At 31.1% G+C, this 14021-nt stretch overlaps 1 protein-coding gene across 1 annotated transcript in view; it reads right to left on the bottom strand.

Annotated features, from left to right (window-relative positions):
• Positions 1 to 10506, bottom strand: part of LOC107877993 — a 56577-nt gene extending 46071 nt beyond the window's left edge. Inside the window, exons 1-2 of the mRNA XM_016724825.2 lie at positions 10166 to 10506; positions 10019 to 10076 (exon numbers count right to left, since the gene is read on the bottom strand). Coding sequence (XP_016580311.1) covers positions 10019 to 10076; positions 10166 to 10278 — 171 coding nt within the window. The 5' untranslated portion in view covers positions 10279 to 10506. The remainder of the gene's footprint in view (positions 1 to 10018; positions 10077 to 10165) is intronic.
• Positions 10507 to 14021: the final 3515 nt, after the last annotated feature.

Genomic DNA, 14021 nt, shown 5'->3' with positions numbered 1-14021 from the left:
TTATGACATGTTCTACAACTATTGACTAAAAGGCAAGACTTAATTAGCTCAAGGATTTTCAAACTACAAATTATGCCCCATGGACAAGACTTGACTCTGTCACGTTATATTTTCATTTATGAGATGTTCTAAAACTATTGTCTTAGAGGCAAGACATAGTTCAAGGACTCTCAAACTACAAATTATGTCCCGCGGGCAAGAGTTGACACTACCACTTTATGTTTTCATTTATGATATGTTCTACAACTTTTGCCTTAGAGGAAAGACTTAATTAGCTCAAGGACTTTCAAACTACAAATTATGCCCCGTGAGCAAAAGTTGACTCTACCATGTTATATTTTCATTTATGAGATGTTCTACAACTATTGTCTTAGAGATAAGACTTAGCTCAAGGACTTTCAAACTATAAATTATGCCCCACGGGAAAGAGTTGATACTACCACATTATGTCTTCATTTATGAGATGTTCTACAACTCTTGCCTTAGAGGCAAGACTTAGCTCAGACTTTCAAATTACAAATTATGCTCCACGGGCAAAAGTTGACACTACATTGTTATGTCTTCATTTATGGGATGTTCTACAACTCTTGCCTCCCACGGACAAGAGTTGACACTGTCACATTATGCTTTTATTTATGAGATATTCTACAACTCTCACCTTAGAGACAGGACTTATCTCAAGAATTTTTAAAGAACTTCGTAACAATAATTCATGCCCTTAAATTTTCTTTGATGTAAAAAAAAGAAGATAAAATTGCGGATTATATAATTTTTTATTTATTAGCAAAATATAATAGAAGTTGAGAAAGAAAAAATCAATCAGACAAAATAAAAAAATAAAAAAAGATTGAGAAAAAAAGGATAGAAACAAAATAAAGATCAAGAAAAAAGCGAAGAATTAAAAAAATTGAGAAAAATAAAAATAAGAGGAAAAATAAAAATAAAGTTTGAAAAAAATGAGGGAAAAAAGGAGAACTGAAAAAAGAAAAAGATGATCAAACAAAATAGAAAAATAAAAAAGAGAGTGAGAAAAAAAGGCAGTAAAAATAATGATTAAGAAAAGAGTGAAGAACTTAAAAATTTGAGAAAATAAAAAATGAGAGGAAAAAATAAAAATAAAGTTTGAGAAAAATGAGGAAAAAAAACTGATAAAAATCAAAAATAAAAGAAAAATAAAGGTTAAAGACAAATGAATTAAAGAAAGGAAAAAAAAAAGAAATAGATAATGCTTGAGAAAAAAATAGAAAAAAAAATAAAGGTTAAGACAAATGAATTAAAACATGAAAATAAAATTAAAGGAAAAAATTAACAGTGAAAATAATAAAAAATAGAATAATAAAATTAAATAAACAAATAAAAAGTGAAAATAATAAAAAATAAAATTTGAGAGACAAATAAGTATGAAAAGTTTAAAAAATATATTTGAGGTGTATAAGGGCAAAATGATACTTGTACTATACTTAAAAATTAAGAAAGATCATTTTTTAAAGAGATTTCTTATTAGGATCAAATATCTAAAGTCACCCATATTTGGATCTATGACATGCAATTTCCTGCATTATTTTTCCTATGGGCCACCCAATGTCCTATCCCTTAAGATAAGTTTTACTCAAAAATAACTCATATTCAATATAGCCCATGCCCAACCCAATAAAATTTGATCGGATCAAATTAATTTGGCTGAATTTACAATCCCTAATTAAAAGAATTATATATTTGAATATGTATATTTTAGTTATCTAGTCTGTGTGAACGTGTGCTTCATATTTATCCCAAGTCATGTAATACAAAACTTGAATTGCTAATGATCAAAATCTAAATCAAAGCAAGACAAACTATGAAACAAATAGGTTCTTTTACCAACTACTCGAGAAATAATTACTTTAGAATTGGGAGTCGAAGGTTCTCAATTCTAGACACATACAACTAAAATTCTCAATATTTTCTTGAAACAATATTTAAATTTGACCCTAACAAACCTCTTAGAAAGAGGAGAAACCTAGCACACAAGACCTCCATACCTTCATATCAAAAAAATTATCTAAAGTAACTTGGCCTTAAAGTAACTAACCGGCCTAAAAGAAATAAAGTAGACATTCATTATAACACATCAAACATATTTATAATGGTGTTACTATATTTTTTTCAGATTATAAAAGATTTAAAAAAAAAAAAAAATCAACGTGGAGTATACCTGAGATGGAAGAATTTTTTTCCCAATTATACAATTCTTTATTTAGAAAAATAAAAGGGATCCACTTTGCTATATTTAGAGAAAGATTTTTTGTTCGGATTATAAAAGCTTTATTTTTTATAAAAGAAAAATAGAAAAACGTGGAGTATATTTAAGATGAAAAAATTTTAGGAATTTTTTCCCAATTATAAAATTTTAAAGGATTTTTTATATTTAGGGAAAGCTAAGGACTATTAATTACTTTTAAGAAGGACTAAAATTATTTAAGGTTATTTTAAGTTTTAACTTTTCATATAAAGAGGAGTTTACTTGCCATATGTTTAGGAAGATCAATTTTTTATATATATTTATTATAGTAAATATTCTCTTCCCATATATTGTAGGGGTCCTTAATTTAATAAAATAATAACGAAAGAAAATAGTAAAAAGATGATTTTATCTAAAGCGAAAACTTTAAATAAAGGATAAAAATTCAAATAATATTTTTAAGTCCCTTGAATCTTTTGATATATTAAAGATTAAATATTAGAGATAATTACTAGTTATGAATATAAACAAGAATAATTCATGAATAATACATTTATAATACATACTGCAGACCATATTATAAATGTATGGTATCTGTACTATAAGAAAGGAGTAAAGGAGTGGTGTCTGCAATATGTATTATATGTTATTCATAAATTGTGCTTGTATATATATCTTATGAATTGTTCTCGAAGGCATCATTAAAAATATAATGATGTCTGCAATATGTATTATAATTTATTGAGTATTATAGAAGCATTATAAGTGCTATAAATTATCGCAATAATTTTCTTGCTTAAAGTCAATAGTAAAATATGGGAATGCGAAAAGTATGTGAGTATGAATGGAGGTGGAATTGTTTTGGTTGGTATCACTAATAAAGGACTGACGTCTTCATTATGTATAATAAATGTAGTGTCCATGATTTTAATACGATTCTAATACAATTATGAAACAAGTCTAAAACAATTTTTATACAAATCTACTACAATCGTGATATAATTATGAGACTTTGTCTTCTTCAAACTTTAATATTTTCTCCTAAAATCAATTCTAAACTTGCCTATCTCCCTCAAAATGGAAATATGAGTTTTGAACGATATTTTAATTATTTCCAAAAAGGACCAATCCAAATAAAACCACAAATTCGTAAAACCTGCATAATGAATTCAAAGCTTGAAGCTTTTAATGGACATCAATGGTGGACCCTTTTACAACTTCAATTTTGGAAATTTGGAATCCCTATTTGCACACATAAATTTATACAAACTTATGGTATTTGATTCTTCTCGTCGTTCTTTGGGCGAAAATTTTGAAACATAAACAAAAATTGATCTGAAGATATGAACATTAAAAGATACATCGTCCCATATTAGTTGGTTATTTTTCTCCTTACACACATGTTAATAAATCATAAATAAGAAGGTAAGTTTACTAATTTTCCCATAAAAAACTGCTTGAAAACTTTATAAAAAAAGATGAGCACTTTTAAAAAGAATTAATTGCAACAGTAATAATACAAAGTTCTCATTTCTAGCTGCTCCTTCTCGTAAGAACCTACTAAATACTAGCTGCTATCACTGTCATGGCTAGGTCCAGCCACTAGTCAGCCTGACGGAACTAGGCAGAAATTTTCTCTCACATCACCAACAATCTTTCCAGAGCTATACCACCCAAATTCTCCTAAGAATCCTACTTTGCCTGTAGTACCTAGTGTTTTGCCTAGGAGGATTTAAAGGATTTGGAGGATGTGAATGCAAATAAGTTAAAATTTGCCGACTTAATAAATCCTAATAATAATGTGCAACAAGGTAAGGAGAGACTGCTACCTTCAATTACCATGAAACTTGTAGAATAAAATAATAGCGTTCCAAAAGTTAAGCGGGCAGAAGAAGAGGTGCAAAAGATGAATGTAATTGAAGAATTGCAACTTGCAGTAATTGAAAATTTTTCATATGGATGGCCAGAATTGAAAGATCTTAGAGTTCAAATCCCTAAACAATGCAAGGTCAAAGGTGATTGTTAAATTGGACTTTAAAGAAACAGACATATATTGATGAGGTTCAGCGTAATGGAGGATTATGTAAATATATTAATACAAAAGATGGAGTGGCTTATGAAATGAGACCGCTCATATATGATGCCAGTTTTAAACATGATGTGAAGATCACACAAGAAATGACTTAAATTTCCTTTCCTAATCTTATTCCTGTGTTTTTTGTAAAGGGTTTATTTTATCACTGGCATCTATAGTTGGGAAACCAATTCAAATTGATATGGCTACCATCAATAAAACAAACCCTAGTTATGCGAGAGTAAAAGTACAAGTTGACTTAACAGCAACGTTGTCGAATTGTGCTGAGGTTGAAGTAGTAAACAATAAGACTAATGAAACAATGGTGCAATCAATAAGGATTCAATATGACATGATGCCCAAATATTGTAACACTAGTAAACTCAAGGACATGAAGAGACGAAATATAGGAGTTTACACCCACAGCTAAAAAAACGGGTGATAGAAATGTAAGAGAAAGTAAACTGCAAGGAGGAAAGAAATAATTTTCTAGTTCAAAGAAGATATATAAATGGAAAGGTGGTTCTAGCAACGTGGAATCCTACAAATAGAAGGTTCAGGATAGATAAATACAAAGTAATGAGTGAATCTACAGTGGAGGCGACTTCACCTGTAAAGGACTCAATTCTACGAATCCCTTTGATGTGTTGCAAGAAAAAGGGAATGATAGTAGGGGAACAAATGATACAAATGACCATAAAAACACCAAAAAAGAGGCAGATAAAGAAACGGATGAACAAGTTAATAAGGCTTCACAGCAAATACAAAGTCAAAAAGAATAGAAAGGCATTGATCAAGACCAAATGAAACATACAGGAGATGAAACAAATAAGCATAACAATGAAAGTAGTACAAGTTTTAAGCCATCATAACACGAAAAATGAGAAGATGAATCAACAGAAACCAAGGAAGCATCAAGTGTGGAATTGCGCATTATATAAGATGATTAACAATTGGTACATCAGTAGGATGATGGAGTATAGTAGTCACCTTAAATAAACATAACCACTGAATAGAAAAATGTGAATAATTCTCTTATTTAGATTAATCAAGATCTATAAGATTGGTAAAGGCTATCTATTAAGAACCTTTGAAAATTGGTAGTTCAAATACTTCTGAAACTACGGAGGAAGCAAAGGAATGTTAGCCAAAATTACCTTTTAAAAATTTGTTGAAGCATCCACTAGGTAGGATGTATCAGTGGTATCTGAAGCAACTGAGTCATGTAAAATAATTTCTCTTGTTAAGACAATGCATGATTTAATGTCTCATCAGATTAAGGATGGAGTAGGTAATGCTAAGATTGTCCAACATATAGATCCAGTAGAAAATAAGGAAGAAGATAGTTTTCAAAAAAAGAAAATCAGGCTATGAATAGTATTGGTGTGTCACCATAATCAATTTCTAAATCTGACAACACTAAGAATAATAGAAGCCTACAAGGGATAACTATGTAAGAAATGTGAAATCAATTTACAAATGAAGATGAAAGTATTGGTTTGGAATGTAAGATCTATGAGGACCTAAAATTCATTTCACTGAGTTCAAATATACAAAATATCACAAGGTCTCAATTATCGCATTAATGAAACATTTTCAAGATTTCAAGAGAAGGTTGGGGATGAATTATGCTAATTATAATTAGAATAGAAAGATTTGAGTATTTGTTCAAGAGCATGTATAGGTAGGTATGTTATTAGATTTAGAGTAGCAGTTGCCACTAAAATTGGATTATCAGGAATCTACGTAGTCTCTAATCACTACCTTAGTGTATAAATTTGATACGTAAGAGAGGGTTAGTCTTTTGGATGACATATATAATCTTAGCATGAATATAAGACTTCCCTTATTGGTGGTAGGTGATTTTAATATCATTCTGAGTGATGAATAACAATTTTTTTTGTTTAGTATATCCATAAGAATACGAGGACTTAGAATTTTGTGTTAACTCTTGTGAGCTTTTTGACATCAACTTCAAGGGTAGTTATTTACTTGGTGGAATGGAAGAGCTGATAGTGAGTGCATTTTTCAAAAGATTAGATAGACTGACGGTGAATCAAGCCTTTTTAGGCATTAATGTTTTTGTGGAAAATGAGAATTTTGCTAGGAGTGGCTCTTACCGTGCCTCATTATTGCTTTCTCATGAGAATCAATCGACTTGTGTCAGAAAACCTTTAAGATTTTTAAAATTTTAAGTTTAAAAGGAAGATTTTCAAAAAATGGTGAGGTCAAGCTAGATATATATCAGAGAGCTCTAACATATTTATTAGCCTAAAGGAAAAGTTTAAAAGAACTAAGACTACATTGACTATCTTGAGTAGAGAAAGTTTTGGTTATATATTTAGGTAGATTATCATTAGAGTAATTAAGGAAAAGATCTTTTTGAAGAAGAATCATCTGCAGAAATTAGAGTGGTTTTACAGAGGGCATAGGCAGAATTGAAGAAATATATTCATTATGAAGAAGAATTTTGAAGACAAAAAGTAGGTATTTAGTAGTTTTCAAAAGGAGAGAAGAATCTAAATTTTTTCATAGTCTAGTAAACAGGAGGGAGAAAATATTTGTAAGCAAAATTATGAAGGCTGATGGACATTAGGTTGAGGGTGATGAACAGGTGGCTACAGAGGTAGCTTCTTTTGTCCAGGATTAGTTTACAAACAATATTGGTAATGCAAAGCTCCCATTGCTGCCACATTACATTCTTTGATTATTGGAGATGAATATTTCCATAAATACCAACCCAATTATGGAGGAGGTCAAGAAAGTGGTGTTTGACCTTTAAAAATATAGTTCTAGTCGTCAACATGGATATACTGTCACTTTTTTCAGAGTTGCTGGCAAATAGTGAGAGGGGACATTTTTAAAGTAGTGGATTTTTGTAAAAGGCAATACTCTTTCCAAATTAGTTACTCATACACACCCGGTTTTATTGCCTAAAACAGACATTACGCAAACTATCTATGAAATAAGAACAATAAGTTTGATTAATTTTCTTAACAGATTCAAGAGTGAAGCATGATAGGTTAGAAGATCTATTACCTATTCTCATTTCAAGGAATCAGTCAGGGTTTGAAAAGGGCAAGAGTATCATAGAAAATGTTATGTTTCTTAAGAGATGATTTTAGATATTAAAATAAGGAGAAATCCAACAAATATTATGATTAAACCTTATGTGATGAAGGCCTATGATAGCGTTAGCTGACAATTCTTAATCAAGGTATTTGAGAATATGGAGTTTGATTCTTGAGTGGTTGATATGATTTGAAGATTGGTTGCTAACAACTGATATTTTAGTCTTATTAATAGGCAGGCATATGAATTTTTCATTTTGCAAGAAGAGAGAAACAAGGATACCCATCGTCCCCTGCTATTTTTTATTTTATCAGTAGAAGTGCTAACTAGAGTCTTAAACTCTTTATATAATTACATTGAGTTTAACAGTTTTGTTTTTCCAAAGTAGTGTGATGATATTGTCCATTTAGCCTATGTTTATGATACTATTATTTTTGCCTCTGCTAAAAAATATTGCTTATAGATGATTATGGATATTCCTTGGGATAATGAGGCACAACCTTTTCAATTGATTAATAAGGAGAAGGGTGCTTTTATTGTGTATCATAAAACTACTCATGCTCTAATTAGGAAGGTGGAAGAAATTACTAGATTTAGTAGAGGTATATTCACTTTAATATATCTAAGATGCCTAATTGAACATGCAAATAAGAAAAGGTTCATTTTGTTGAATTAATAAAAAGGTACACAATAAATTACAAGCTTGGAAAGGGAAGATACTCTTATTTGGTGGTAAGGTTATGTTAATCAATAATATGTTGAATAGTATCCTTGTATATCTTTTATCTATCATAAATTCTCCAAAGTGTGTTCTATATAATTTATATAGATTTTTTACAAGATTCTTACAAAATTTTACAAAGACATGGAGAAACAAGCATTACGTGGTCGGGTCAGATATATGCATTCCTAAATAAGACGAAGATTTGTATTTTAGATCCTTAATTGATGTTTTTAAAGTCTTACTTGTAAAACTATGAAGGATTTTTAGAAATCAAGAAACTTTATGAACTAACTTTATGTGGAGTAAATACTACAAAAATAGAGACCTTATATGGTTGAATGGAAGGAAAGATCAAAGAATTGAAAGTACATGCTTGAAGCTAGAGACATACTTGATCAAGATATATGGTGAGAGCCTAAAATCTGGTCCATCTAGTGTGTAGTATGCTAATTTGACACACTTAGGTGCACTTTACTATGTAGTGCCTATTAACAAGGAATATGATTATCAGTTGGAGGAGGTGGGTCAATTATTTAGTAATGGAGAATGGAATATGGAAGTAATGTAGAATATTTTCACAGAAGAGGTATGTAATCACTTAATCAAGAATACGAATTGTGTTATGCAGAATGAGGAATAGGATAAGCCTTGGTGGATGTTGACAAGTTCAACATTAGTTCTTCCTGGGAATGCTTGAGACAAAGGGGAGTGACTCAAGAGCTTTTCAAATAAATATTTTATGGAGGTTGTTTAAGAATTGACTTCCAGTTGGAAAAGTTCTGATCAACAGTAGAGTAACAGAATATTGTTTGTTGTGCTGTGCTGAGGGTGTACAGAAATCCGTTGAACATTTATTCATGTCATATAGAATACCTAGTAACATTTGGAATTAGTTTGTTGCAGGTGCAGGGATGGATGGACCATTTCTTCAAGTAAAAGATACTATTTACAAATGGTGGAATAAGGAAGTAGCACCAAAATTGAAACCAATATGTAAAGTTGCTCCCACGTTCATTCTTTGGTAGATTGGGAAAAAAAGAAACTCTATTAAACATGAAAGAAGGATGTCATATACTAGCATGAGATAGGAGATAAGCAAAAATATTTTTATATGGCTAGATGTACTTTTCCATGGCTTAAGAATCTTCCTTCCTCATGGATACATTTGGTGAAATTTTTGGAGAATTATACCCTTAGAATTTTGTGTAAGATGGTTTACTAGAAATTTTCTTCACTAAAATCTTTTAAGAATAATTCTGATGGAGCATCTAACGGAAACCAAAACCTAGCTCAAGAGAATTTGTATAAAGGCTGATGTTGGGAACCTAAATTATGCTTAGGGAATTAAATTTGGAGAGAATACCAACTTAGTTGCTGAAGTTTTAGCACTAAGACACTGACTGGACTATTGTGTTCAACAAAATTACTTCCGTATTATAGACTCATTTCTTATTAATAAGAAGAATTTTGGATGCAATATAGGAGGTATCTTGGTGTATTGTTGTGGAAATAAAGAGAATCATGGCTCTAATAAGGAATGTGGATGTAGCGGTGGAGCATATATATTGGGAGGGCAAGAAGCTTGTAGATTTTCTTGCTAACCAGGTTTTTATTTGCAGGTACAAATAGAGTAATTTACCTAACAATGCAGGATATTCCAGGAGATGAAAAGACAATCTAAATATGGACAAGTTAGGTGCCAAATCTTAGAATCAGAAGGTTTCTAAATAAAGGTTTCAACAATATGAGATGTCATGAGCAATGATACTAGGAAAAAAGATAAAGCATATAGGATCAAGAAAATCAATAAATCAATGTAGGAAAATAGGCAAGGAAAAATCATCATGTTGAGAATTACTTTCATAAATAACGAAACATTAACACATCATGAAGAGGAAACATAACATGAGTGCAAAAGGGAAAATACCTTACAGAAGAGTCGTGGTTCCTTGTAGACAAATGGAGATGTTGGGGATGAGTTCAACCTACCAAAATAAAAATTTACATTAGAAAGCTCAGGGAATCTATGAGACTAAAATACTGCAATATTGGGACTTTAACAAAAGAAAGAGACCTGATAAGGTTGGTGATAGAGCTGGTGAAGAGTAGCTGATACTGAGTCAAAGAAACATAGACCTGTGGAGAGAGGAGCTGAAGATGTCTTTGCTTGGAATAATTTAATGGCATTTATGAGACTTGAAAATGCCTTGTATGATGAAATCATCCAAAATATATACTTTTTATAGATCTTGAGTTTCTTCATACCATGACAAACCTATCTTTAGCTCGACTTGACACTAAGAGCAGCTTTAGGTTCCGATAGATAATGATGAAAAAGAGAAGACTTATGTAGCTGTTGTTTGTGTTTTGTTAATTTACTTTCAAGCTTCTATGTTTTGTTTTTTTTCTAGTTTTGGACCCAATTTTTGTATTTACTATTGGCTTGGTTTGGTCTATTTTTTTTACTAGATCAAGCAATGGGCTTATTTTATTTCTAATAAATGGCCTTTTTATTAAAGAAAATGATAACATATAAAAAATTTAATTAATATTTTCTTGATTTAGTAAGGTGGCCAACTAATATGGGATAACTATTTTTAGTAAGATAATCAACTAATAAAGGATAGAGGGAGTAGTTTTTTGAGTAAAAAATTTAAAGAATGAAATCATGTTTATTAGAAAAATGGCATGAAAAGAGAGTGTGGTGACCCTCCAAATTATTTTCTTGATTTCTATATGTATCCAGTATTTTGAGCCTTCTCATAGTAGCTACAGGTAATTTATGACTTATTGGAGCTGTCAATTTGATTATCAGACAACTTGATTGGATTTTATGTTCATTTTCCTATTTTGGAGCTTAAGTTGTTAAGGAATTGGTCTTGGACAAAAAATCCTAGTAAACAATCTTGGATGAGAATTATTATAGTGCCATCATCTTTGAAACATTGATTTTAGGTTAGGGAGATCCTTCGTCAAGTGTTGAGGCATTTGGACTCGTTTTGAGATATTGGGTAGAATTTTATTCAAATGGAACTACGTGTGGGACTCATATTTAATCAAAATGATATTGAATAAATGTTTCGATAGATTGATTGAGTTCAAAATGTTGAATTTGGTAAGGAATAATTGTTTGTTTTCATGCACGAGATTCCAACCAAATCTCGAGCACTCGATCTGAGTTCATTTGGATTTAGAAAAATTTGATGCCTCTGTTGATCATGCAGTCGCTTAAGAGGATTGGGGGTCACTTAAGTAATAGTCACTTTACTGACCTTCTGCCACTTAGAAACTATGCCACTTTAGTGGCCTTGGCTGCCAGCTGAGGGTCGTGTTAGTGATCCCAATTTGCCTAAGCAGACGTCGCTTTAGTGACCACGGTGTTGCTTAAGCAGTTCCTTCTCTCTTGACCCATCGCTTTAGCATTCAAGTGTTGCTTAAGCGGTTGGCACTTAAGCGGCCCAGTTGTTGCTTAAGCGAACACTATTGGTACTAGATTCTCTTTTTCACCCAATTTTATTTCATTTCCTAGGGCCTTTTCCTCTATTTTATTGGAGCTTGAAGTGTGGAAAATTATGGGGAGTCATCCATTGAAGCTAAGATAAGTTAGTTTGACACTCCTTGGTTATTTTTCATTATTTTCTCCGTTGAATTCCACTCTTTTCAATGTAAATTTCTAGAAATTATGTCTTAAATTCTTATACTTAAAGGGATAATTTGAGCCTCGGTTTGTGTCCCATTTGTGCTCAATTTTTTAGCACACGTTCCTCATCCTTCGCGGGACCTCGTGAGCATTTTGTGGAGAAAAGATGACTTTGAATTTTTACGAATTTAAATACTTTTAAAAAGTTTTCAAAATCAACTTTTTTTAGAACAAAGTCACCACTTAATTTATTTAGGAAAATCAAGAAAACCTTAAAAATTACTTAAATGATTCAAAACATAAAAATTTATTTAAGTTTGGAAATTTCAAGTAAGTGGTTCCTATTAATACTCTTGGAAGGTTGTTAAGCCACCAAGAGTATCCGCTAATTTGAGGTTATCCGGACCATTTGAAAATAACTTTTTGACTAACTTTAAAAAAGAAAGTTGGATTTTGAAAGAAAATCGATTAAGGAAAAAATTTGTTTTCAAGATTTGTGCAAAACAAGTTTTGACGACTTAGCGGAAATTTTAACTGAAGTCTAAGAAAATTAATAAAAACTAGAATATAAAGGGGAAAGAGAGAAACTAAAAGACTTAGACCATTAAGCCCAAATCTATAAACTATGTCCTAAACTAATTTGGGGTTTTGGCCCACCTGCATCTATCTCATCTAATCAATTTTGGTTTTTAAGGCCCGAAACCTATCCTAAACTAATTTTTGGACCTTTAAAATCCAAAATCTGCTTCACCTGTACTAAATTACAAATTTGGATTCGAAGCCAAAATGAATGAATGAATATATAAAAATAAAGCAATAATAAAAATTGAAACTTTTCAAGTCTCTTAGCTGCATCAACAATGGGTTTTGACCTATTTTTCCTTCTTCCATCTTCTTGCACCAATATGCCATACAATAAATTTTGGACTTTCTTTCGAAATTGACTCGGGATTAAATGGGTCTCACTGGCCCATAATGGACATGAAAAGGGAAAAGAGTCCATGTAGGATTTGAACGTATCCATATGCAAAAGAAAATAAAAAAAATTAATTTATATCGTATCATTACTATCTAAAATAATACAAGAATATCATGTGTCTTACTTAATAATAGGCAATAAAAAAATATGTCATGTTAATTTAGGGAAGGTAAATTCACATTCAATAGCATATTTCATGGAACTTCAGTTCTTTTTTTTTTAACATGGGAACACCACGAGCAAACATCTAAACCTACGAGTGTATGAATGCAAAGGTGGACTTGAATTTTAAGGTCAGATAAAGAGAAATTAGTACTAATCCAAATGATTAACATCAAGTTCAAGAAGTGAGAAGTAGAAATTTAACATTTAAATCAACATTAAAACACACATAGCAATCTTAACAAGTCAACTAAACAAAAAGATCAAAACTTCATGGTTAACTGCCAATTGGACAGTCACCCATGATACACCCAAATTACACCTCTCTTACGAGAGAATAAGCGATCATTGTCAAATATATAACCCAACTAGGTTGGGGTCGAATCCCACAGGGAATATGGTGCTAATTAAGTTGTATGCAGATTAATTGACTTTTAATCGTTCGTTTTCGTAAAATAAATAGTGGGGATTTAATTCAGTTCACAAATTAATGGTTTCAGTTTAACAAGATAAAATACGTGTATTAGTATTCAAATTCAGAGAAATAGCAAGTTAGGGTTATGTCCACCTTGTAGTTTTTAATACTTTCTAACTATGGGCTTTACGAATTCATACATGCATCGTGTTTACAGAGAAATGTATTATATTTAATAACATAATCCTAGTGTTTCTCAACCATCAAGGACTGATTCACTTCAGTTCTCTCGAATCAAAAGCGTTTACCAAAAATAATACGAAATCTCCAAGTAGTTAATCCTGTTAAGGCATTAACATATGAAATAGGGGTTGAAAATCCTATTTTTTTTCACTACTCTCATTTCCGAACATCAACCTTTCTTTCAAACAAGTTGTGTTTTAAGGCATATCCTCTATGTTTGCAACCATGAGAATTCAAGATAAGCGAAGAGAGTATGATGTAAACAAATTAATGCATAACGAATTCAATATCCAAAATGATAGATTGTATGCTACAAGGCTTCCATAACCCTAACTAATTAACTTAGCTACTCATGGGTAAAACGGAAATCACAATAGAAATATTCATCATACCAAAAACTAGAACGATCTTGGTGGAGAAGATGAATAGCGTTTCTCCCTTGGTGTAAGCCGCCTCTCTCTTCTCTAAAAATAGTACAGAGTAATGAATTC

This window comes from Capsicum annuum, chromosome 7 (assembly GCF_002878395.1).
Source record: "Capsicum annuum cultivar UCD-10X-F1 chromosome 7, UCD10Xv1.1, whole genome shotgun sequence".
Classification (NCBI taxonomy): Eukaryota; Viridiplantae; Streptophyta; class Magnoliopsida; order Solanales; family Solanaceae; genus Capsicum; species Capsicum annuum.
The sequence above is the reverse complement of the archived record's forward strand: the minus strand, read 5'-3'. Positions and strand labels throughout refer to the sequence as shown.